The sequence below is a fragment of the Nesoenas mayeri genome (genome assembly GCF_963082525.1).
Source record: "Nesoenas mayeri genome assembly, chromosome: 3".
In the NCBI taxonomy this organism is placed as follows: Eukaryota; Metazoa; Chordata; class Aves; order Columbiformes; family Columbidae; genus Nesoenas; species Nesoenas mayeri.
In genome coordinates, this window is record NC_137544.1 from 54,423,999 (window position 1) to 54,451,619 (window position 27,621).

General features: G+C 39.7%; 1 protein-coding gene across 2 annotated transcripts in view; it reads left to right on the top strand.

Moving 5' to 3' along the window:
* Positions 1-4,293: 4,293 nt before the first annotated feature.
* The window catches only part of NKAIN2 (sodium/potassium transporting ATPase interacting 2), a gene marked incomplete at both ends in the record, with an annotated part of 531,305 nt that continues 507,977 nt past the window's right edge, over positions 4,294-27,621 (top strand). For both annotated transcript variants that reach the window (XM_080340969.1, XM_080340970.1), the window contains one exon: positions 4,294-4,347. In XM_080340969.1, coding sequence (XP_080197095.1) covers positions 4,294-4,347 — 54 coding nt within the window. The remainder of the gene's footprint in view (positions 4,348-27,621) is intronic.

The following is a 27,621-nucleotide window of genomic DNA, read 5'->3' on the forward strand; positions in this document are numbered from 1 at the left end:
AGGAGCCCATGCTGATTTAACAGCATCTGCAACAGACTGAGCAGATGGGGTGCTGGTGGTGGGGAAGGGTAAGCTCCTACAAGGCTGGGAATGCTTGGGATGAAGTGTCATTGAACCTACATTGTGGTGACTTTGACGGAGCTCACATAATAGTTTTATTAAAGGAAAGATATATTCAAGCTATGGTTCATGAACCGCTCGTGGCCCTTTATGCAGGCTCGTTTGTACTTATTCTCCTCTGTGGCTGCAGGTCTGATACAGCAGGCTGGCAGCTGCAGCACTCCCGAGGCTCCCATCTCCACCAGGTGCTCCCCCAGGCACAGGGAAGGAATAGGTGAGGGACAGGCTTACAACCGATCGGTAAGTCCTGTCAAATCACAGAGAAGGCATTATGGGGGACACAGGCTTTCTGTCATTAGGACATTGAAAGGCATGCTCTCCACTCCTCCCAAGAAAGCAAACACTGTGAGTGTACAGGCAGTAGCAACAAACTCTTATAACTGGGACTGTAAAATAAATCTGTAACCTTCTATTTCCAGTCATTGACGACAGTTGCAAATTTTTGAACTGATGTCTTCCCAGACATGAGCTATAGAAATAAGAATAAAATTACACTTGAATATGTGAAGGGAAACAGGGAAAACTATTTTATTTTTTTTCCTTGTGGCCTCTTCGCAGTTACAAAGCAACTGGTGGAACTACTGAAATTTGCAAGTTAATATTTTGCATGAAATAATCTTCAATGACAAGCACCGTACAACCTTGTTTTGCAGAAAACCAGTTTTGTTTTGACAAAGTTATGAACGTTTGGAAATCTCTCACTGTGTACACACAACAGGCCTTTTGTTAAGTCTAACTGAGGACCTGCACAACAATATTACTGTATGTACACAGCTGATCTAGACTGGCCTGGGAAGGGGCCTGAGCATTTGACCTAATGACAGCTGAATCTGTTTTTCCTGTGGCTCACCTTGAGTGCTCAGGGAACAGTCTAGTAAGGATTCAGGCGTAGTGCTTTAGTCATTGTTCCTCCACCCGCTCTACATAATCATACCATAACTTTTTTTCCTCCACAATATATAATTCGTAGCTTCTCTAATTGCATAGAGCAAGCAAAGACAAGCCTGCAGCAAGCCTAACTGTGGTGAGTCTGTTGGTTACAGGGAGGAGGAATCCTCTTTGACATCTCAATGACGGGTTATGACTGGAGACTCTCACAGAGAATCTAAATGTCACTGTTGTCAACAGGATTTAGCAGACATGGAGGAATACTTCTCTCTTTAAATCTCAGCTTCTGGGAAGGTTCACGCTTGGAAAGACTGGAACAGCAGCAGAGGGAAACAGTGTCAGATGCAGCACCAGAGCTCAAAGGTCAGGGAACAGAGCAGTTCACACAACTGACTTATTTGACTTCATCTGCCCCTGCTGAGGCCTTATCCTGCTCCTAAGAGAGCCCTTACCAAGCAGCTCTGGCCAAAGGCAGAGACAAAATGCAGTCCATGTACATATAGATAGGGAGCAGCATCTGATATTGTGGGACAAAGTGAAAAAGTTTAAGCAACTGCTGGTGAAAACTGCAGGGCACAGACAACCTGGAGAAGCCCAAAGGAAAGAGAGGTTGAATGGATAAGAGTGACATGGAAAAAGGCAGCTTTTGTGGAAAGATAATCCATAGACCAGGGGAAAGTGGAAAACAGTGGCAGAAAGAGACGCATTGGCTTCGAAGCTTAGGAGAAGGCAAAGAAACAGAGATTCTTACTGAAAAGCTATAGGAAAAGGTGCTGAGAAAATAAAAAGGATGAGCTATAGGAGTCCACAGAGATCATCCTTTTGACTCTGTCACTACTGCCTGCATTTTCCTTAAGAAACCTTCCATTCTAATGAACAACCAGATGCATTATGGGCACAGAACACTAGTGCTAGCTTTCTCTCAAGAGTCTAAATGAGTGTAAGTTTTCTCTTCTTCTGTTAGCTTGCCAGCTTCCAGTCTCAGATAATCAGATACACCATTCTTGCCACTTCATCAGTTTTACCAGGAGACAATCTCTGTTGGTAAACAAAATGTGTTTTCCATTGTTTTTTTGGCCACCCTGACTCCTCAGTTGTGCAGGACTCACTATGGTAGAGGAGATCAGTACACAAAAGCTAACATGCCTGGGATGAGACAGAAGTAATTACACACTAACTGCAGAGGCTACCGCGACATCATGTCTAGTTCAAATCTAAAGTTCAAACATCCATAATGCCAGCTAATACCTGGCACACCAACGTCATTTCTGTAAAAGGCTTGAATGGCATGCTGAAGAAGTTAAGAAAGACTATTTGAATTCAGAGGTACCTGAACTTTTCTCTGCAACTTGCTGGACATCTCTACTACCTCTGAACCTCAGCAACTTCACAGCTTTAACTATTATCAGATACAGCTCTCCCTGGTTGCTGCTTCTTTAGGTCCTAAAGTGAATGTTTTCACTGTGTTTGGTACTCTGCATGGCCAGTGATTTGGCAGGTCAATATGTTTTCTCATAGCACAGAAGGTTACAATCAGAAGGATGTCCTTATGGAGTACAGGACAACCAGCGTCACCTTTGTGTGTGTTTAGCTCCCCTGTGGAGTGCTTATTATGTTGTAAGGCATTTCAGGAAGCATAATTGTTCATTTGACAGCCTGCGAACTATTTTGGTAAACCAGTCTGAAAAGTGAGAGACAAACTTCATGAGGCTCTAAACATCCAAAGGGCTTCCAGTTTGACAGAATATTTGTGCTGCAAACAAGCATCCACAAGCACTCAGAAAACCTAGCTATGTTCCTCCAGTTGATAATTGTTAATGCCACTGCTAAAACTACCTCTGTTAATGAGTAGCTAAGCAAAAAAGTGACCTGGTCTGAATGCAATGTCAAGACTGCTGCTGGTGACACAGCATGTAAAAGCTTTGGGAGGCTGATTGACAAATTAAAATTTGATGTACCGTTTCCCACCAACTTTATGTATTCTGGATGCTTTTGATAGAAGAGAAAGGCTGAAGCATGTACACTATGTACAAATGTTCCTCGTGGTGATGGTGAGCAGAACCAGTTCCCTGAAAACAATTAATATTTTTTCTAAATTTGCCTGATCTTGTCCTTTTCCTGCCCTCACCTGGCAGCTCCCGGCCTTTGCTCCGGATCCTTCTCACTCCTCCAAGTCAGTCTCTCCTGACCTGCCCCCGTCTCTGCTCTCTGCTTTGGGTGGGAGGGAGATCGGTGCGGAGGGCCGGATGAGGACTGGCGTGTCCCTATACGTCTCCGGGAGCTCTCCCAGGTGCCAGCTGCCGCGGCGCAGGAAGAGCCGGCTGGGTAGGCTTCCCCCTGCACCGCCGGCCGCGGCCCGGCAGGCGGCAGCAGCGCGCCCCGTCACGGGGCTGTAACCGCACCGGCTCCGCTCCGCGGGCCCGCGCTCTGCCCCGCTACCTTGCCGGGACTGCAGGCTGCACCGTGCTCCGCGCCCCTGCCACCGCCCCCCGCGGAGGGGTTGTGCCTGGGCGGCAGGGGGGGCTGCGGCGGGTGCCGGTTGGCCCGGCGCCGGTGGCGCGGTGCGGGGAACCCCGGGAGGAGTGGGCGCAGAGAGGTGTCCCGCCGAGACAAAGGTGTCGGGAAGGGTGAGGATGCCCTCGCCGCGCCCGAGCAGATAAAGCAGCAGCCGCTCACCCCTGCCGCTGCGTCGCCCCTCCGCGACCTCCCGCGGGGGACTCCCCAGGCGAGGTGTTTCCACTGCTGGGGCTGTCTGAGCCCTGTCGGGAGGAAGAGGAGGAGGAGGAGAAAAGAGGGTGGGGAAGCGGCTGTGCCGTGGGCAGGAGGGAAGCCGCTCTCCGAGCGTGAACTGAGCTCAGCAGCACCGCCGCCTGCCTCGCCTGTTTCGCCTCCCCGTCCCTCCCTCCTCCCCTCCTCCCCCCGCCTCCCCCCGCCGCAGACGGCTGCGAGCCCGGATGGTTTGCGAGCGGAGTTGAGGGGGCAAACTTTGAAGCCCAGATGCCTCTGGGGCTGCGCGGCAGAGCGCGGCTGCTCCTGCAGGCACCTGCCGCCGCCCTCCCCCCGGCGCTGCCGCCCTCCGCGGGGGCAGCCGGCCCCGCTGCCGGCGGCCGCCGAGGCGGCGGGCGGTGCGGCCGCGGCTAGGGCGGGCGGCGGGCGCGCCCCCATGCGGGTCCCGGGCTGGGGCGCGCCGGCGGCGGCAGGCGGGAGCCGGGCGGCGGCCGGGCGGTGCTCTCCCGCCGCCTGAGTGGGCGCGGCGCGGGACGGCGGCGCGGGGTGCCGGGAGCCATGGGCTATTGCAGCGGCCGGTGCACGCTGGTGGCGGTGTGCTGCGCGCAGCTGGTGAGTGGCGGCGGGGGCGGCCCGCGGAGGAGGGGGGGGAAGGAAGGAGGGAGGGGGCGGTGGGACGGCTCCCCCGCTGCCCGGAGAGGGAGCCCAGGGAGGCGAGGGGGCTGGGAAGGGGGAGGGCAGCGCCCGCGCTTTGGGCGAGGAGTGGGCGCGGGGGCCGAGATGGAGAAAGGCGTGGAAAATAGGGTGGGAAATAAGGGCTGCGTTACAGGTAGTTTCGCGGAAGCTTTGCCAGGGAGGCTGCGGTGGGCACACGGCGGAGTTAATAAACTCGGGCAGTTTTCCCAAGCGATGCCTCAAGTTGGTACCTGACTTCCTCTGGCAGGCTGGTGTTTGGCTGGCCTTATGTAAAGCGAGGACGCGGCCGTGTCAGGGGTGATGCGTAGATTGCAAACAGTTTGCCACACAGGTGTGTGTATGTGTGAAGTTATTATGCCTGAGCTCTTCTTGAGAGGTGTATCTTTTTGCCTTTTTCCCTTTCAGACTTCTTAGGCAGTGTATGTTAACATTGTATGTTAACATTATGTTGTTACAAAAATAAAACAATTATATGTTTACACTTACCTATAGAGGAGACATGTGGCAGCTCTTGTAAGCTCAGCTACCAGCTAAACTAGGACCAAGTTTGAAAAGTGGGCGCTAAGATACAATAACAAAGAGGCTGCCTAAAAATAGATCTGGTCAGAAAGACTGTTAGACTGTGCAGTTGTATTGTTGCGCTTTAAAAGTAACTAGACTTAAAGTTAAGAAACTAAAGAAACGTCTCTTCATCTAATATGTACATGGATTGTTTTATTGTTATCAAATCCGATACACGATGTATAGAATTCCTGTGGATTGGAATGTAGTGTCACACAGCTGAAGACCTATCAATGAAGTGTGCCCCATTTCTTATTTTCATTAGACCAAGTGTTCATGTGCTGACAGAAGAGCTGCTGGAAGCACCTTTGTTAAGCAGTTAACCTTATAGAAGGAAGGAAATAATCCATGTTACTCCAACTCTCTACCTCTTACTGAATAGTTTTGCTGAGAAAGTGTTAGTCGGTATCGATAGCAACCAGCGTTGTTGCCAATTCCTCTCCTGCAGACAGGTACTAAGAGAACTACAGAAGAAAAAGCCCAGTAGATTTCAAGGACCAAAATCAGTAAAACAGGGCAGAAAAAGGAAGATGTGTTAGCAGATCAGAAATTCAAAATGCCTGTGGTCTTTCTGTTGGTTGTAATCAACCCCTAATCCTTTTGTATTGTGGAAAACATTTTATTTGTATATGCTGTTCTCCATCTAAGTTATCTGATTTTTTTGTAGCTGGATGTATCTTATCAGATGTGATTTATTCATGCACGCTGTCTAAAAAAAGAATCTTGAATACAAGTAGTGAATCTTGAGTGGAATGGTAGGAATGTAGCCTTTTGCAGCAATTTGGAAACATAAAATTAATCACTGAAGTTCTTCAGATCGATTTAAGTTTCAGAGGCATACTTTTTTTTTTTTTTTTTGTCTGCAAAGGGAGCAAAAAAAAGTCTAAATTGTACTTCTTACAGGTAAAAGATTGAGTTTTGGTGTTTGTTTTCTTTTTTTTTTTTTTTAAACTGCACTGAAAGAACAGGAGGTTATGATAACTGTGTAATCTGCTAAGATGTTAAATTATTATTATTTTTAAAGGCTGTGAAAGAAAATGTATTTTTGTCACCATGAGTTAGCAAACACAAACAAAACTCATAGTAAAAACTTCAATAGAAATGCCCCATAGCAATGTGTCAGCAGGTGGATGAACAGGTAAGCTGCTGTAGAATTGTAGCATTACTCTTTACTGTTTAACAGTGGTTGTAAACTACATTGTCAAATATGTATATTTTAAAAAGTGAAATTGTGTTCTGGACTAGTTTAAGCAAACTTTTAACATATTTTCATAACATAAAAGCAAACTTTATTTTTTCCTGACTAAGAAAAGGATTTGCTATCAGCAATGCCAACTTCTGAATCTACTTGGCCTATGTAATATTATTTAGATGGGTTCAAAGCAGGAATAATCATTTACCTGAGAAAAAGTAGCTGAAAATGAAAAAATTATCTCTTTGCACTTGATTAAAATCACTTGCCATATTCCTTCATGTGCCATATACCATCAGATGGGAATAGGTCATGAGTTTTAAGTCAAGGAGATTTAGCTCTCCTAAGCAGGCCTATGGGTTGATTGATCAGTTGTCACTACTTCTTAGGTAAAGGCTACTTAAAGGAGCACATGCTGTCAAGATTCATCCTCAAATTAGCAGCCATGTTAATGCAGATGCAAATGAAACACAAAGGATGAAGAAGTTATCTGTTATGGAGAGATGGGGGTGGGAAACATTTCTACAATGATAACCATACTTTAAAAAAAAATGCATGAAATTCTTAACATGAAGGTGTTTTATTACTGTTACCTGGGTTTCAGTTTTAAAATGATCATGTTTGAAGTAGAAAATATACTTTCATTTGGGGAAAAAGTTGTGTAAAAAGAAAGGTTTCTTCATTTTTTTTTTTTTTTTAAAATGAGAATATTTTGTCTGCAAAGCTAGGGTGTGGTGATCTAATTGGTCTTTGTAGGCAATATACAATAAGTAATATTGAGAAATACTGCAGCTCAAGAACTTGTTTCATAATGTGCATATATAGATGAGGTAGGTGTCAGTGAATGGGCAGAAAAAGATAGTTGTTTCGAATAATGGTACAGGAGTAGAGCTACATCAGCTTGAGAGACCCCGCACAAGCAGAATTATTTTCATAAATGCATTTTAAATGCTTATAGCTAAGGCAATGTACTCTACTAGATTATCGGAAACCTCAAGGAATGTTTCTACTCTCAAGGGCATACTGATCGTTGCTCCCCTGCTTATTAACATATGTATACCTTCCTGTTTGTGCTTTCATTTGTGCTATGGAAAACAACCTTTGACAGCTTATTTTCTTCTGCATTTGTAGCCAATGAGAAGAATTAACAGCAAGTAAGAGCTAATTTTGCTGATGTTAGGAACAAGGCATTGCTTTCTGTATACGATGATAGTAATCTCAAAATATCTTTTTGTTTCTTTAAGATACTAATTTTGGTGTCCTGAATACTTTGTGCTTCTGAAGAGAAACCCAGGCATTAGGGGCTCTGGTGGTTTTTACGTCAACCATGTTGGTTGCATTGAAAGACTTCTCTGCTATTGCATTTTGTCCTTTAAACCTCTTTATTTTTGGGTGTCTCCTTTTCTATTAATAGCTTACATCAGTAACACTAATATCTTGTTGCTTAGACTTTTTAATAGCAAGAACAGCAAAGGTGAAACTGTCAAGATTATTGTTGGTTCAGTGCTTTCTAGAAGGCTTCAAGGGCCCCATGGATGCCAGTTTGAAACTTCTTATGTGTCTTCTATCACTACTTGGGAAAGCTCAGAGCAGTGGCAAAACAGCAAAAAGTACTGCACATTTTCAGCTTAGAAGCTCTCTTCCCAAGTGCAGTGGTGACAAAGGACAACATTTCATAAGGAAACTTGAAGTCTCCAGAAATCATTGTCTTATTGTTTCTATCCATCAGGCAACGACAGCCACACTCCCAAGGCTAATTAGATAACAGATAATTCAGCCTTTGCACTGGCTTCTCTGTTTCTATCTGAATTTATTTATATAATTCTTCTGTACATTTTGCCTGTACTCTTTTTTTTTTTTTTTTTTTTTAAGTAAATTGTAATACAGTTCAGATATTCTAGGTAAATATTAAAAAATGATATAAAATTTGTGAACATGTATATCAAGACTCAACTAGTGATTCTGGGGTATTCAGTCTGATGTTATAAATAAACATCTTATAAAGGGCACAAACTCCCCAGTTTCAGAAAAATCTGTCTGTCACAGGCATCAGTGTATGATGTTTGCATTGTCTTTTCTTCACTAGCACCTCATTGTTTAGGGCATAAGCATGTTGACACACAGCCTGGCTGTATCTCTCTGTGACCTCTTCCAGTGGCTGAAGCCCTTGTCCAGATGTGTCATTGTGGCCAAATCGAATGACAAAGGCACCTAGATTTAGTTGCTTTTGCTAACAGAGGCCCAATCTTCACCTTTGCTTTGAGTTAATGAAAAAAAAAAATCAAAATGCTAACAGCTTGCATGAAAATATCCTTGTCCTGTGCTTATCCAGGAATAAATAATGCGAATTAAGACAAAATTCATATGCTTTATTTCAAAAACTGTATCAACTGAGGTGATTTCTATACTTACTGTGATGACCATGTCTGCAAACATATATTTAGTTACGTTGTTGCACACCAAGGCACATATTTGATCTGTGGCAAATAAAGTGATAGAACCACTGAAATTCAGGCATTGAACTCCTTACAAATTTGGAAGTAGTGTCTACCATATGTCTTCTGTGTCTTCTTTTGATGTCATCAGAGGTGCCTGTAATCTATATTGCACACACAATGTAAGATTGAAGAATGTCCTGTACTCTTACAGTTCTCACACGCATTATAAAACAATGGTACATGTAACTACAGAGAGCAGAGCTTGGTTCTTAGAGAAAAAAGTCTGCCTCAGTGGTTAGTCCTGTAAATGTTTGTTTTGCCTTTTTAAAGCATAATCAGCAAACATTTTTATGCTCAGACACTTCAGGATTGACGATCATGGCAAGTTCTAGTCTATATCACAAATCTACCTACAAAGTTCAGCAGACTTTAATACCATTAATATCTTTCCTTGGGGAAAAACTCACTTTTTAACAGTTTGCAGGGTGACTTGTCTCTGCACCTTCGAAGAGTGAGGTTTGCCAGATGAGGCTGAGGCCTCTGTGAGAGCCAAGCAGAGGCATTCACACCAGAGACTCCCTAGAATTAGTTACTTTGCAGTTTTATGTAAAAATGAACATCTTTCTATTAGTATAGGCTCTCATACCAGGCACATCATCGGGTTACTTTCCAATAGCACTCCAAATCGCAAAACTAGTGTACGTAGCAAGTTTATTTTTCCATGTTTGCTATAGGGAAGCAGCAGTGAAATTTTGCTGTTTGCTTTTAATTGTTGGATTTTGGGAAGAGTTGTTTTTTCTTTTTGAGTGTGTGTTTTAATTGTGTTTCATTGTTGCTGTTTCCAATGGTTTTCAATAGCAGCTTTAGGAACAAAGTGTCTGCAATGGAAGATTCTGATGACATACATGTTCCTGTGTTCTCTGCTAGCAAAAAGGGAGATTAAAAAAGTGGGCTTTCATATGGAATGGAAAGTGATGTTGTTACTGTTCTTAACCTGTAGATCTGTAGGTTTATCAGACTAGAAAAGAGAGTTGAAAAAACTGGTTTCTGTGTCTTGGATAGTACTTAAATAGAAGTATTGCCTTTTAAATTGTGACTGTATCAACAACTTGTGTCTGTGCTTGTTTAAAATTCTGCTCCTTGCTTTGTTTCAATTTTGATAGGAAAGAAAGTGAAAGTCATACTTTCATTGTATCCAAAAACATTGTGATCCCACTAGTAATGAAAAGGAGACAGTCCTGTGAATGGCAGACTTTGAGCAGATGTGTGTTTGGAAGCTATTGTATAACACTAAGAAGTAGATTTTGAGGTGTTGCTGGAAATATATAAAACAAGGACTTGATCATGAGTTCAGAGAGTTAACATCTTTTGCTGCTAAGAAAGAAATATGTAGCAACCTTTTTAGGTTTCAATGAGACCTTGGTAGAAAAGTAAACACTCTTTTTCTATTCTGTTTTTGAGATAAAATACTGAAGAACCATAACCAAACTGGTAGTTTTATTTTTTCTCATAACTTGAGGTCAACAGTGATGCAGACAAAAAATGGATGTCAGAGGTAACAGTCCGTTATGTCACTTAATTTTTAGTAGCATGACTTTCACTGTGAATAGTACAGTACAATTTTTTCATAGAAGTGTGAATGAATAATAATTGTGAATAACCAATCATGCATTTCAAGAAAAGCAGAGTATGTTGTTTTAAGTTACAAATAAAAGATTTCATATCGGCTGAATAACAAGCCTAATTCACTGCTTTTTGAAGCTGAACTCCTTTAGAGTTCAGTGAGCAGACTCAACATTCAGATACTCTGATGATGGGTAGGAGGGAAAAGTTTGAATAGATTGAGAGGAGCTGAATAAAGTACCTGAATATAGTGACCCAGAATATCTAGCTGAGTTACTCTTCTTGTATAGCCATGAGGCAAATCTTTGGCAGTAGGAATTAATTTCCCATTGACAGAGATTTGAGCCAGCACCTTGAATGATGAGCAGCAGGTGACTTTTTTTGCACTAAGTAAGCATTTAAAAAGAAAACACTAAAAACTCCCTGTAGTCAGTGGAAAGAAATCTCTCTGCAGTCAACAGAAAGGAACAGAGTTCATTGCAGAATGGTTCAAAGCAGAAACACAATGTTTTGAGTTGGTAGTGACTCTATGGTGGGAATGTATACAATGCGAGTGCAGCATATGGGGCTTGTAAACAAGTACTTGGTGTGAAGTAGATTTGTTCCAGGAAAGAGTCTAAATCCTGTTGAGGTCTTCACAACACTCTGGTGCATCTGATGACATGGGTCTCAACATCTAGTTTCAGCTAGTGTGAAGTTTTGAGAAACTTTCCTGGGCTCAGGGACTGAAGAGATTTGGCCAGTGGTCTGCTCTGGAGGCTGATGTCAGTGCCCAGTGAACTATCTGGATATCCCCATACTCTCCAAACTGCCTTTTTGGTCCCATGGTCCACTGGGAGCCCGAGAGGTTATCCAAGGTGCACAGTGCCAAAAGGGACAGCTATGCCCAGTGACAGTTTATAAGAAAAAGTGTGTCAATGGACTTCTCCAAGATTTGCTTATGTTTTTGAATTTAAATGACATTTAGTAGATAATAACAATAGTAAGTGTTTTTGCATTTGGGTGGATATTGATGAGTCTTGATGTCAGAGTATTGATGGTCTGGCTCAATCGGGATAATCCCTCCAGGCTCCTCTATAGTCAAAAAAGGGGATATGTCAGAGTGCCTAATGTTTCCTTCCCTAAACTGCCCTTTAGAGTCCTGTTTTAAGTGAAGGCTTTTTGTGGTTTTAAGTGAAGGAGGCTTTTTGGGAGGTGCGGGGGAGAAGAAACCACATATTTATTTTATACTTTTTTGCCATCCATAATGCTTATTATTTGCATTTTCCCCTCTCTTCCATTTTCACTAGTCTGTTTATTGAGGACTATTGGATGTTAAGGACTGTCTGTGATCTACAGGACTGTATATGATCACCACATTGAGAACTGCTGTTTTGGAAAGGTATTTGTCATTTCATTGACTGCAGAAGGAGAAACTAAGGAACCTGGTTTCACCAGAACAATGTCAGCTTTTTTGCATACTTCCCTTAAGATCCCCTAAAAGAACCCAAACAAACACACATACACAAAACCCCCAAAACCACCCAAGATAATGCCTTCCATTTTTCTGTAACTACTCATTGATGCTAAAATCAAATTGATAAAACCAATTTATGCTCACTTTGGTATTTAGGTGATTTTATGTAGCTTCCAGCAGGAGTGAGGAAGACAGGGACCACCGTAAATAATGTGTGATCATGAAGACTATGCTGAAAACATAATAATTTTAAGGGATCAAATAGTTTATTGTAATCCAGATTAATCTTATTTATTTTTTATTATGGTGAGTGAAAGAGAGGGGCTGTTGAGTGCTACCTGGCTTGTAAAGTCAAATGGGCACAATATTTGAAATATTTTGTTGCCCCTGTGGCAAATAAACATTTTGCAGTTTGTTATTTTATGCCCTCTTCCCAGATGTGTATGTACCAGCTGGATGGCATCAGAGAATTGTTTCAGCATTTTATCATTCCATAACCCTCTGATAGAAATGACATTTAGAGGAAAAATTACTGATTTCTGTGTTCAGTAAAAAGTAAACATGCATAGCTAATAGTTCTATTCACCACAGATCATACTTATGCATTTTTAATAAAACCTTGATTTTAATTCATACATAACTTATGAGAAATGTTTATCAGTTCAGGGCTCTGCTGATTCCCTCTTAAATGTTTACATATATCCAGATACCTTGAAAATGTCTTTCATTTGAGGCTCAGCTTTACCTCTTATACACAAACTTGCTTCTGTGCTGCCTGTGAAACGATGTAACATATATAAGAAATGCTGATTATTGTACTGATTGCTAAAATCAGTAAAAGTACCATTTATATGACATCATAAATGAATCTTAGATTTTTCCTGTGCTGTTTGAAGTGTTAGCTTTCTAACAACAGGGCTCAGGTTAGTGTCTTTTTTTTCCTTTTTTTTTTTTTTTTTCTATTTTTTTTTAACTTTTTCCTGGTTTTTTTTTTTTCTCATTTGGGATGTTAGTCTGGCTACATCTCTAGTGGCAATTCATCAGTTGCATATACCTGGCAAGTTATTGGTGTGTGTGAATGGGAGTAGGAACACACTATCATGTCCTATATTAATACCATAACATTGAAGTCTGGTTTCCTCACCCTTCTTTCCTTATGAAGGAATTCTCATTAGCAGAGTTTTGTACAAAGGTAGAGTATGAGGTTAATTCTATTATTCTTGAGAGGCATATCAAAAGGCTGGTGCCTGTCATGTTTATATGTCACATCACCTTTCAGAAGGTAAAATTGAGGGACCATTTGCTGATGGTGGGAGAGAGATAAATGCCTTCTTATATAAGCATGTAATGAATATGCTCTGAGTCCCCTCTGGAGGTGATTGCCTCTTTCCATTGACTAAATAGGGATCTTTGAGTTGCTTCTCAGTAGGGAATGAAATTCCAGCCTCTCTTCTGCATGCACCTTCATTTACCCCATTATATAGTTAAGCCTGCTCATCTTCAGTGGTATCTTTGTAGTAGAAAGAATAGACTGTGACACTCTTATTTTGTAGAACTTAGGCAGAATAACCATGAGTGATGCGTAACATTTCTGGATTAGTGAGAGTTGTGCTAAAGGCTGGGAACAAGGGTTAGAGGGCTGCCTCTGTTCACCTTGAATAACATTTACTGTCTGAGTGATCCCACAGTATGGAATGAAATTGGTTTACGTGAACAAGATAACACTAAGAGACAGAGGGTCTTGAATCTAAGGTACTGACTAATATTTGCCTAAGAAAGCTTAACTGTCTTAGGAAATGATGTAATTCCTTTCCAGGTGACTCACACCATGGGTCAATTTACTAATTAAAAATTCCTTTAGACTTCTTCATAGGTGGACTACTAATTGGACCTCAAAGAGTATATTCTCATTTGAAGATAAAAAGCTTTTGTGAGGAAAGAAAGATAGATGTTACGATGTCTCTTTAGAACAATGCATGGATCTTTGAAAAGCCATTCTTCAATAATTAAACAAAATGTGAAGTTTGCAAATTTTTGCCATGACCAACAATGGCCCAGCATTTTTCATTATTCTCTAGTCGCAGTCTCTGAGCAGGCTGTTCTATTACAGAGCACAGAAACAAAAGGAGAAAAAAAGCCTGTTGTGTGTCATTGCTGCTATCACAAAGCCACAAATACATTAAACTCAAGATAGTGTTCATTGTGCACTTGAGCCATCAGTGACAAAGGTGCTGTGAGTGCCACCGAATATCAGGCAGTCGTATGTCATTACATCACTGTTCCAATTGGCAGAGTAAATGACAGTGTACAAATGAAAACATGAGCAGCTAAAGGAACAAAAAAGAATAAGAGGCTTGTCTGAAAAAAAAGAATGGAAAATATGGATGTTATTTTTGCCATTAGCTATAAAATGTTTTTTCCCTTTTTTTTTTTTAAAAAAAAAAAATTTAAATTATTGGCCACACCCATTTCATGCCCCCGAGGCAGTTAAGTTTTTATTTTCTTTGAAACTAACAGCAGTCCCAGGCAGTGACAGCAGCAGCTGGTAACAAACCAGATGATGGCACTGGTAGTGTTAACACGAGACACGGGCTTCAGTGTATCCTGAAAACAGAGTTCGTTGTCTTGGATTTTATCAAACTGGCTTTCCTGAGTGCAGAGCTGTCAGTAAATTTGGTACTTGCACAGGGAAAACCACAACAAACTGGAGCTGCATACAGTATTCAGCAATTTACATTGTAATGCCTGTTTCTAGTGCTGACAACCTCTCACGATATTTAGCACAATATTTAGAGGGGCTGCTGTCTGGGATGACTTTTTTTTTTCCTTCCTTTGTTTTTTTATTTAAATGAAAGCCATCACCCAGGGGTAGGGTTGTAATGGCAGGTAGAGAAGAAAGTTGTTGTCCTCAACCCACTGGAAGAGATGACGTCTGTTTTGCATCGTGCTAAACTGTGCTTTTTTAGACGAGTAATAAAAGTTATTTATGGACACCGATAATGTGGTATCTGTTGTATAATATCACAGATAGGCATAAGGGCAATAACAAAAGGCAGATGGTTTAGTAAGCTCTATTTGCTGCAGAAATGTGCTGCTCTTTGCAAATTGATTAAAAAAAAAGTGGGGGGACAATGTGGTGGTTCTTTTTTTTTTTTTTTTTTTTCTTTTTTTTTTTTTTCCTGGTTCCTGGCATTTGCAATCATTCTTGCTTATAAAGAGAATTATGTGTGTCCCATGTCAGTATTATATTTGTCATGACAAGTGCCTTAGTGCAGGACAGCTGGTCCTCTCTGCCCAAGACAAATACGTAACTACCACTGGTAGAAGTTATGAGTGTAACCCTCCTCTGCATTACATCAACGGGGGATGCTGGAGCTCTCATGGTTTCAGTTAATTAATGCAGGTATAAAACCAGGAATGAAGCAGTGATGAAGTGGGACTATTCACATGCTTGTTCAGAGTGCAGTGCCTATAAGGAGGCTTTGAACTTCCAGCAATTACTACTTGGCCTTTGTAGCAGGTGAGTAAGAAAGGTACTGTCCGACTGCACAATGCCTGAGTCTCTTGGATTATGCCGAGTGCCCTCACTAGAAGGCCAGATATGCAGGTCCCCATCAACCTAGAGCAGCCACAATTAATATTGGTGTGCAGGGGATATTTCCAAGTTGCGTTTTATGTTAACTCCTCAGTCTCTCTCTAACCTCAGCAGAATTAAAAATGGGGTTACTATTATCAGAGTTCACCAAGGCTTCTCAGATGCTCTAGTGGTGCTTTGGCTGCTGTCACTTCTGCTGAGAACGGGACCAATTTGGAACAAAGAATACAGAAGTGGCACGGTGCCATCCTAATGCCATCAAGAGGTAATATAAACTCAGCTGTGGAGAAAACCATTTGCAATGAACAGGGTTTGTTGGCCATGCCAAACCTATGAATGTGTTTTCAAGAACCACCTCTTGGCATTTTAGCTCTTGTAGTGAGTCACATGTGTATGTTCTTAAGCACTTGCTTCTCTCAGCTCAGATCTGTATAGTGGGCAGTTTAGACTGGCTTACGGAATGTAAACCCATGCCTCTATGTACATGCAGATTTCTCTTTTATTGCTGTTTTCTGTTTATTTTTCAAAATTTGAGTAAATTAGGGGTTCTGCAATATTTGAGGTGGCTAATTGGATTTCTGGATGAAAACAAACGTTCACTTTTCTTGGAATGTGAAAACTATTCTTGAAACTGCAGCAACTATTCCATACAGTTTCCTTAGTAATTTAAGACAAGACAGTTATACAAAGCTACAGTGATGAATGGTTTGAACAGTTAATATTTGACATTTCATTTTGTGATTATACCATTTAAAAATAACTGGCTTTTGACACACTGCTAGTATGTTTTTATATGAATTAGAAAACCCTTTTACATTTTTGTTTAAGAATGACTGCAATGAAGATCCTTGCTGGTTGGGTGATTGAGAGAGAACTGGGGAATAGCAACAGTCAGTGTTAAAAAAAGATAAACAAAATTGTTATTGACTGACTGAGATATATTAAATCTCTGTAAAAGTGAAAACTGGTATTACCAAGAAGTACTAGAAGGGTACTTCAGAACAACTGTCTCTGAAGCAGTTTGGAAGGTATGTCTATTATAACTGGAGTATATGTGAGATGTAAACCTTGTGTTTTGACCTCTCTAGATTTTAGGAGAACTTGATTCTAACCTCTGCACCCCAGGCCCACCTGCACAATTTAGAACAAGATTTTGTCTGCTCTTGTAGATGACTCCCTATGTTGGTAATGCCCAGCTGTGAATGGTGGCATTCAGGGGGCCAAGCCATGGTGGCACCGTTCTTACCACAACACACTGATGGCCACTTAGTGGGCTGCATTCTTTTGGTGTTAAATGATTTCACAGAGAATTGCATCAATTTCTCACCCATAAAACCCATCAGGAAGGTGGAGAAGAAGGCTTGTGCTCATGCAGAGGTCTGAGACTCTGGCACTGGGTTGTCTCTGATTTTCTTTAGTGAAGTCTTGTAGCTTAGAGCTTTTGCACCATTTATTTTGGAGATGTGACATCTGTTGAGAGGAGTGTGCTGAGACATGCTTGCTGAGGGAAGGGATGGGTAATCTTCCAGGAGCATTTCCATGTTATCTGTCAGCTTGTGTTTGTGAGGAACCTGAACTGATGAATGATGTGTTCCCTGCCAGTTCTTTCTTCCTAATTGTGCAGATCTTTCCTAGAGCAGCACGGGTTTGTGCTGCCTCTTATGTAAGGTTCAACCTAGACCCAAGTGATCCATGTGCAATGGTGTGCAATTCATTTCTACTGAAAGTATTGTGCTCTACATCATAGCCATCCTAGAGCTTGTATAAGGTCAGTATGATAACACAGCCACCTGAATCCCTTTAGAACATCAAATTTGATAAAGATGAAATGTGCTTAGTGAATATTTTTTAAAAGGTCAAAAAGTAAAGATGATTTATTTACTTCAATTGAAATTCAGCAGGTCTTAGGTTAAGGCGAGGGACAAAGAAAATAAATCTCTAGAATTATGTTATACTTGACAGAATATTGATCGATAATTGTCTCAGCAGGAGATGGTGGTGAGCTGAAAAGTAGTTTTACAAATATACATAAATGTTTCTGATTGGCACATCTTTTTGTTGCAGTGGTCTACCTAGATTTTCACTCCACACTTTGCCTCCACACTGCTGTTTAAGGAATATTAGACCACCCTCATTTTTGATTAAAAATAAGTTAGAAAATCCTGTATTTCAGTTAATCTTTCTACAATGTAAGAAAAGAAATACTTGCTTTGACAAGCTTACTGATTTCATGAAAAAGGTTTCCACCATGGGTAGTGCTACCATAGGGAAGGTGGCCTTGGAAAGGGAGAGCAGTTTTCATAGGCACTTAATAATCACTTAGGGAAGACATGTGTCTATGGAATTCTAACAAGAGTACTTGTATTTGCAAAATATCATGTAGTTATTTTCTTTTATAATCCCTTTCTTCTTGTGTCTTCTTTAGTATCCCTATGATTACAGAAGTAATATAAGCTCTTTCACTAGCCAGCTGGCATAATCTTAAAGTAAGTCTTTCTAGTGTGTGTTATTGGAGATCTGTGTCATTTTCTCTGCTTCTTTCTTTATTTGCTGCTATACTTTCCCATCCATGTTAGCACCTGAGAGGAATTTCCACCAGGTACCTCAGTGCCTGAGCTGCCTATCAAGATGATACAGGCAGGCAGGTGCCCCCAGGGGGAGAATTCGCTGCTCTTTGTTAGCATTTAGCTCACTTAGGTGCTCTGTATCGTGGTCTGGAAGAACCAGTATCTCTACTAACTCAGTACAGAATATCAGGTCCTAAATTAGGTGCCTAGAATACACAGAATACATATGGTTGCTCTGCCCACATGCACATCTGGTGTGTATTTCTTTATACTAGGTGTACAGTAGGTTAAAATATGGACAAACTATATATATATATATTATTTATTTATTTATTTATTTATTTATTTATTTATTTATTTTACTTTTTCTACCCTCTATATTTGCTTTCAATGCCTTCATCTTTGTAATCAGCTGTGCAATAGCACAGGCAAGCTGTACTCATTAGGCAGCCAATGATTTGCCTGAACTGGCTGTAGGCCTATAGTGTCTTTTGGTGGCATGCTGACAGAGGATCTGGAGAATAAAAGACTCCTTTGCAGGGACTGTTATCACTTATCCTGGCAGATACACTGCATGACGGAGTGTGCTGCTTCTGAAGCAGGCCAGGTTTAAAGAAAAGTGGAGTGGAAAGGTAGATGCTTACACCACATGCATACACTCTGCCATAGCCAGATTTGTTAAACTATAGCATTTCCTGATGGATCTGCACAACACATCAAGGAAAAAAAAAAAAAAAAAAAAGAGGAAAAATAGAAAAAAAAAAAAGGAAAAAAAGAAAAATATAAAAGAGGCTATTTCTTCAGTCTTGCTTATGTAATAAGATGGATATAATTGTAAACAAGAAAGCTGTAAAATAGAGAAATAGAGTTAATAAAATCCATCCTTATAAGGACTATTTACCCTCATAATGGTGACTGAGTGTGTGTTTCTCAGGAGCTGACAGGCACTCATGGAGTTTTTGAGAGCCGTTTTCTTTCGTATCCTCCTTTTGTCACTGTTCATATCTTTTCACTACTTGGGACCAACTTGTATTACTTCCTTGAAATGTCTTGATAGTGACAGGTAGATTGAGCCACTGCTTAGTTGATACTTGTTGTATTAGCTTGTGTTCTGTTGCTGCTGCTATGAGCAATGTTGCTTAAATAGCTATAATGTAACCCATATAAGCAGCAAGAATTGCCTACTAAGTAGCTACTAATAAAGACAGAATATTTCTGGACAGAATTACTCTTTCTAGTTCTTTCATATGTCATTGAGGCTTAGTGAATCTTCTTGGTTGCAGTTAGTCAGTCAGTGATCTGTTTGGTGCCAAGGTAATGTCTAGCCAAACAAATCCACCTACATTTCATTGGACTATCAACTTTTTTCTTATAGATAACTGTGGTTAAAATTGTGTGGGAATATCCATTCTATTGCAGCAAAACAGGAGAAAAGTGTGCAGAGAGGCTCCCAAGAAATACTGCACATCTTGGGGAAATGTTTCTTCAGTGAAAGAAAATTCATTGACAAGAAGTGAATGAAATGACAGTAAGGCTTATTGAATTCAAGAGGTGCAGTTAGGAAAGTAAGAACCAGTCTCTGATGTAGTAACAGAACCACCATGAGCTGTGGGGATAAAGGAATGGGGAGGAGAGATGGAAAAGAAAGAAAATGCATCACAGATGTGACTGATTTGAATTTTGGGAATTTAATTTCACAGGGATGTCCTTCCCCTAGATCAACCATTTTTATACTGCTCTGAAATCCAAGAGGTCAAAATTAATAACAGTTTTTCAGAGATCCATGGGTCAGATGGGATAGAAGGGTTGAAGGAAGCATGCCAGTTTGAAATATTTATTTGATATATGTGTACATATACAGGAAATGTATGTGTGCTTATCTAACAGGAGAAGAAAATGGATATGTTTCAGTGATGTGTAAAGATGTCATATTTGACATCAAATTTGTATTTAAAGGCGTGGTGTCAGGTAGTGAAGGTGTACTGCAGTGCATACATGATCACACTCAATATATCATGGAATTGGGACTTTCAAAGGAAAACTCACATATCTCTATAACTTGAGTTGGAAAACTGGTCTTCTTGGAGAAAAGATTAGTAAATGTAGCTTAGGCACAAGCAGAGTCTTAAACAATACGTTTAATAAAGGGTACGTATAAGCAATGGATTACATGCCCATTTTCAGCTCTGCATTGCAACAAAGGAGACAGCAGCTTAAGCAAATACGCCTGAATGAAGTCATAGCTCTGAATGTGTGTGTACTGTGAGTTTTTAAATTAGAATCCTGGTGAGCTGAATAGAGTCATCTTCTCCTACGCTGCATGGGTGGTACTCAAGACTCTAGGAGAATGGATGATAAATTTGATACTAATGGAAGTGTATTAGAAAGAGATATGAATTTATCTTGATGCATGTGTCACAGGTGAATTTGTCTTTAGCAGACCTGTGAACTGAGTAAATGACAAATGTTTCATATTTGTGTCATGAAATTAAATGGGAAAGGTCAGTCATTCTGCCACTTCCTACTATAATTATTAAAGCCAGACTGCTAATTTGGGAAAAAGAGGAAGGAGAGCAGAGGAAAAGAAAAAGCAACCTGGGCAGTGAGTAGAGATGGCAAGACCCAGGACCCTGCTGGGAACTCAGAAATACAGAACTCCTCTTCAAAGCTGTTTTATACTTCAGAAGTGAATACAGATGGAGACCATCTGCTGCTGGATCTTGCTGACCAGGGATCTCGTTGGTTCTGGCCATTATTTGGAGGCACTAGGACAGTGCCCTGGGAAACAGAGTGGTCTCTAGAGACAAGGGGGATGGACAGAATGTCGCATGCACACACATGTTACGTATTGCTGACCATCAGAACTGATGTTTCCTTTGGCAGAAATTTCTCTTCATTCCAGTTACCCGTGGCTTGCTCACATGAAAGGGAAGTCAGATGAGTCATTTGAGTGGCCTACATGGAAAAAAAAAAAACTTTTAGCTTACGTGCTCCAGCAGCAAGCAAACACACTTCAAGAATCTAATATGCTTAGATCAGTAATACAAAACTTGTAGCAGTCTGTAGTTTATTTTGAATATATTTAGAAAGTCTACTAACATTCAAGCTTCAGCTCACATTTTATGATAAAGAAATCAGCATAAATTGAGGACCCTGCATAATGTCAGTGAGACAAGCTTTTATTCATGAATTGTATAAACGTTGATTTTTAATGCAAAACTAAGCCCACATTAACAAGGCACACAATAAAGGAAAAAGTGCATTACATTTGGGCAACTGCAGTATTTTAAAAACTACCCACAGTAAGAGACCTTTTGGCTAAGACAAGGTGGTAGTTTGCAGGTTTCTTCTACTTCTGAAACCTGTTCTTTTTTGCCTTTTCGCTCAGTTTACAAAAACAACAAATAATTTTCCTTTTCTCTTTATCTTTTCATTTTTATTGTCAAGCAGTACATGCTTTGTAGTTGCTGAATATATTAAAAATTGTGTTATTTTGATTTTAAGGGGGCTTAATTCTTACTGATGTGAGCTTTAAACTTCATTTTTCCTAGCTTGATTTTAGTACTCCTTTACAAATATCTGTGTTTATTTCCTGCAGCTTTTCAATCATCAGAGAAATATCCCATGCAAAATTTAAGCATTTGCTAAAATCCCCTGAAGCTTTACTGGTATGATGTTGATATGCCTAGGCTAAATTATTTTCCCTTAGTTTGCTCTTCTCTGCTTCGTCTTCCAGCTTACTTTAGCTGCTAGTAAGGCCTGAAGACTAATTTGCTGCTTTGGTTACTTGGTAAGCTAAGAAATAGTCAATATCATGAAAGCTATTTAAATAAATTCCATGGACTTACCTTGGGTCCTCGCATAGGCTATAGTTGCTTGGTTTCTCTGCAGAGAGCAGGGTTGGCACAAGTACTCCTGGGGAGCTGCTGAGGATGGGGAAAGGATCTCATCTCCCTTCCTGGCTGGGTTTAGGTGTGCACCCACTGCCCACGTTAGATGCCTGTGTGGGCTTAAGATCTGTACTTGCCAGCCTGTGCTGGACACAGATACCGAGATTGCTCTTTAGGTACCAATGCGAAGCTCAGTCCTTTCTGTCATGATGTATCTGGAGAAGGGCTGTCATGCTGGCCATTATTCACATAGTGACTTGTTGGTTTGTGCACACAAGAAAAAAGCTTCTATTTGTTGGCTTCTTGAGCAGACTGGGGCTGAAGACTTCATTTCTCAGCCATGTTGAGCAAGAGTACTCTCACCAGCAGCCCAGGACTAATGGGAACATGTATCTATCTCTTATTCTGGGGCAGGAATAGGACAGAGAAAGGAAAAAGAGACCTGAGCTCCACATATGTGAAACAGAAGCAGTCTCTAAAGAAATGTACCTGGACTCAGGTGACTGGACTAATATGTGTTTTCTTTGATAGAATTATCAGATGCATAAACAGTATTAAGAGCAGCCTTATACTGGAAATTTGTTTAGTGTGCTATTGAGCTGGATAGAAGTAATGTCAGTTGCTTGCCCAAAGTCATTACATCAATCAGTAGCAACTGGATCTGAAGCTGTAACCCTTGATGCTTTCCCTTTCAGGAGTGGTTTTATTTAATTTCTTCTTTAGTAAAGTGGTTCAAAGATTAGTTACAAATCTAGCTAACTAGATTTTGACTCACTGTTGTTACCAAAATTTAGATTCAGACACTAAGACAAAGGCCTCTTTACAAAACAAAGTTGTGTTTAAAACATGAATAAATTCCTAAGAAGATTCCTTATAGAAACTACTTTTATCTCAACACCAAACTAGCTTTTTAAAGCCAGTTTCAACAATAACAAAAAAATAAGTATACTCCTCATTCTCTGTGCCTAGGAGAAATACTGAGCAAATCTAAATCTGAGCAGCCTGGTAATTGTCATAACATTGCTCTTTTCTGTTCATTCTCTTAGCTCTGCACCCTCCTTGCAGGGCAGGGCTGTACCTGCCACAGGCTGGGTTGTAGTGTCCCCTTCAGGTATGGGATGCCATGTGTGAGGGGCCAAGGGCAGCACACAGAATGCTCCTCACCAAATTGTGGTCTTTTGCTTTTGAGCATCCCTCTATGACTTTTTTATTTCTTTCAATAGCTCCTTATAGCAATTTCCAGAACAGCTAAAGATACTATTATCTTTGAATTTAGATTTTTTTTTTTTTTTTTTTTTTTAATTCAGCTTTTCTGCATGCTCTTCTCAATGTGCTTGAACCATATTTTGCACAGAAAGGATATTTTGCTGACTGTTGTCTCGTGTTTTACATCCCTGGTATCCCACAGGCAGAACTGAGCTGTTCTTTTCCTAATCTGCCCTTCTCTTTGGCTGCACTGTCCTTTGAATCTGGGTGGGGTGGGGGAAAGAAGGATGTTTTGGTTTATTTGTTGCATATCCATCAGATTACTGTTGCTATGATCTTACTACCATTTGCTAGACAAGAAAAAAAACCCACAGAAAACCACCACCAATAACAAAAAAAAATCCCTTACATTTAAAATGTATTCTTTATGATCTACGGTCTTCAGAAGAACAGTTCTGGTACTGTCAAAAGGATGGTGTGCTTTCTGGGCTTATCAAAGGTCAGTGATGTTTCTTTGTCTCTCCAGTGTCTTTCTGTTTAAGCAAGTGAGCTTTCAACAGACCAATTCTGAGTTTCAAAAACTGAAGTTTTTGAAAGCTGCCCTGGTTTTCAGTCACCCAAATTTGTTAAAATTTAAATATAAAATGGGCATGCAAATGCATTTCTGGCAGCTTTTAAAGTCTTAGCTTATGGGAGCTCTGTTGCAATTGCCAAAGTAACAGTCCATGAAAACTATGTATCAGCCAAGTGACTCAAGGAAATTATTGGTAGCCACCATTATGGTTTTGTTTTCATTGGCAAAAACATTAATGTAGTAGCTTTGCTGTCTTTCATCAGTTTTTCATCCAGACTGCTAGCATTAAAAAGTATGATTACTTCATTGGAAATGTGCAGCTTGCTATAATTCCTGGAATATTCTCTGTTGTGTTTTATTTTCTGTGTCTTATTTTTATTTCTCTTATTATTAGCATAAAAATTAATTGGATGATGATGTTTGGCATTTGTAAATGCCAAACTTCAGCTTTGTAAAGCTCCTTATATTTGGCTGTACAAAGCTCAATCAGGGATCTTTTCTGGATTTGATTACTTTGTCATACCTTCTAGCTTTTACCTCCACATTACTCACCTATATTTGCAATTTTAAATTTTGTCAAAAAAGAAGAAATGTAGTAGAAATCAATTTCCTGACTACTTTTTCATTTCTCCCTTTTTTCTTCAATACCATCTCCCAATAAAGTTTTAAAGCATATGTATCTGTCTGACTACCTTTTCTATAGGAAGTGATTAAATGTTATGTTAAATGTAATCTAGAAACAGATGGCCAATTATATGCATGATATCAGATGCTATCTCAGTATCTTTAAAATATATCATTTTATGAATGTTTACTCACATACAAGTTATTCCTTCTTCAAGGAACACTGATAAGTAATACTAGTAGCTAGAATTTATATGTGAGGAAAAATTAATTTAAGAAAGTCTTAAAGTCTGATATTTGTTATACTCAAAGCATGTTTTCCTTCTGTTTATCTAGCACAGGCACAAGACCAGTTAAACTGACTTTGTGAATAACTGAATTTCATGTTGTGACAAAAATGCAGATGGTGATTATCACTGGGTCTGAAGAAAACAAAAATAGTTATTGTGAAAAAAGACACGGAATATCTTCAGTATTTGAGGACACCTGTCCTATTAGTTTGTATGGCAGTACTGAAATTAAACTACAGCTGCATTCTCCTAGTCACCATACAAAAATAGCAGGTAACACAGATCACTGTCTGACAAAGCTGTCAGATTGATTCTGGTTTGGATAAATTATTAAAGGTTACAAACTTTTCAGTGTTCCTAGTCACCTGGAGGAATATAAATATAGGCTGGAAGTGGTTGTCACTGCTGCCATCTCCTTAGGTTGCCATTGAAAATCTCCTTAATTCTGAAAGCTTTTCCAATAACTGTTTTGAAAGCAAAAGGACCCTGTTACTTTTCTGTTTGTGTTGCCTCATCTTTTGCAGCCTAGAATAGGAAAGATTTATGGGAAACAATAAAGTATTAAAGATCTGCTTTTACATATTTGATTTTTTTTATTTATTTTTTTTTTTTTTTAAGGAGTGTAGTTTGCTGTCAGTGATAATGCCTGTTGAGATGGAAGTTCAGATGATAGCAGTATTGAAAACAGAGTTGAGAAGATGGCTTGGCTTTGAAGTAAGCGTCTAGTGAACAAGTCATCGTGACTGTTCATCTTGGATATCTGTTGAAATGTCTCAGCTAGTTATTGCTGAACTCTATCATCGTGTAAAATGGCTTTGCTTTACTACAATCTATGTAATTTTTTTATTGACTTTTAGACTTTAACCTTTTGGGGCCAATCCAGAAAAGTATAGATTTCTGTTACTCACAAACACTCTGGCTCTTTTTATATATATATATATATATATATCTATATATATATATATATATATATATACACTCTTAGAGTGCATTACATTTTCTGACTCTTTTACAGTGTTCACCTATCTCATAGCAATATTTTGAGGATGACAATCTGTCTGCATTTCACACCAACAGAAAAACTGAGATTACTGCATCGTTATTGATTAAGCAGTAATAAATAGTTGTACAGGAATATGGTGTCAGCTTCATATTCGGCTCAATTGATTTCAAAATGCAAAACTTCCCTCTGAGAAGTTTTTTTTGATGCTGATATAATTTTATTTTCCACGCAGTTGCAGAAATAAATATTATTAGAGTGATCAAAGTGAATCACCCATGTTTCCTATTAAAACAAACATTTGGATATGCTCATCACTAAGCTATGTGTGAATTTGGCCTAGTGTATTAACTTGACAAATATTTTATACTGTGAGCCAGGCATGTTTAATCAAGAGCAACAGCCATCAAACCAGTAGCTGTACTGGTAGAGATACTTGGTCTGGATTAACAGTTTTATCTAGGGCTTTATTCAGCCCATCTTTTTCCAGGAATCTCTACAAGGATAGTGTTCAGCTCTTAATGAAACAAAAAAATTACTGTTGGTAGAATTAATTTTATTATGCACTTTATTTTGCTTCACCTAATACTATGTATTTATAACCTCAAATATTTTCAGTTTTTCATTTGTTCCTTGACTTTGTCCTAGAAAATATAGAATATACTGCAAAAGTTATAATTGATTAATATTGTATTCTTTTCAATTACCACTGTACTTTAAATATCATTTAGATATTCTTACCAAATTATTATACAGTGCTCTGAAAATATTTACTTTTTTCAATGGTTAGACTGGTATTCAGGAAAAATTTACATATGAACTACATTTCTTGCTTGAAAAATGGCAGAATACACAGGACAAAAAGAAGAAAAAAGTGATTCTCTGGGTTTGCTTTTTCATCAAAAGTGGCTTTCAAATTTGTCATTGGCAAGTACTCAGCTTTGCCAAAAAATGTAGGCTTTGGTACTGAAAAGTGAATGTTTTTTCTACAACTTCTTACTTTTCAAAGATAGAATCACTGTAGAATTTTGTAAACATGGAAAATGCAGATTTTTTGATAATTGTTTTGGATAGATTCTGATTGTTTATATGGGCTTAAATCAGTCATGCTCCAATAAATGTGTGTGTGTTTTCATTTTTGTGGGTTTTTTTAATCCTCCTCCCTATGGTGTAGGGAATACTAGTTCTTTATCACTAGAAATGAGTGGGATTTCAAGCTCAGTTCCTACACAGTTTTACATGCCTGGACAGCTGCCTAGTGTAGCTCTCTTTTGTGGCTCCTTGTCGTGTGTATGTCCTTGCACTTCATTACTGCAGGAGTGTCGGTGAAGACTGGAGTGCTCTTGGCTTGCTGTAAAGGCTAATGCAGGGCTCCACTGTCTCAGTGTAATTCCTCTAAAGATGCAAAGATTTTTTTTAATTTTTTTTTATTTTTTTTTTTTTCCCCTAACAAGATTCTGACTTTAAAAAGCAGCCAGAGCTTTTGATACATGAGGATACAAGAATACCAGACTTCTGAAGCAACAATCCAGAAGCCTGTCTGATTATTTCTGCTCTTACGGTTTTTTTAAATCAATTTTTACCACCTGCCTTTTGTCTTTATCTTTTTTGAAAGTGCTGAGGGAGCTGTGTGATCGTCTGATTAAAGACAGTATCATAATACATGTCTTAATGGTATATCATAAGGTCAGAAGATTAAATCTGCAGAGACTGCCTCTTGACATTTTTCTAAAACTTGCATGTGCATTTTCTCCAAACTTTCTTATATATATATATATTTTTTTTTTTTTTTATTAAGACATGCTACATATATGCACACAAAGAAAAGACACTAAATTCTTCCATTTCAAACCATATTAACTGCTAGTTGAGTCTGCAGAGTCACTGATAGCTACGCTAGGCTGCTTGTCCTCCCTTATGTCAGTCATTAGTAGTGTCTAGTGTCTGCAGAATGCTATGTGTTGACAGTAGAGAAGCAATGAGTCATGCAAGATGTATGGTTCCTTTGACTCTGTGTCATGCGGGAGTGTCTATCCAAAGGATGCTTCCTGCCAAACCTGGAACTTGACTCTAGAGTTGTAGACGTAACTGCTTGCTGAGAACAGATAATAGTAAAGAAGCTCTTTGTCAAAATATCTCAGCTAGAGAAATATTTGCTCAAAATAGCAAGATCT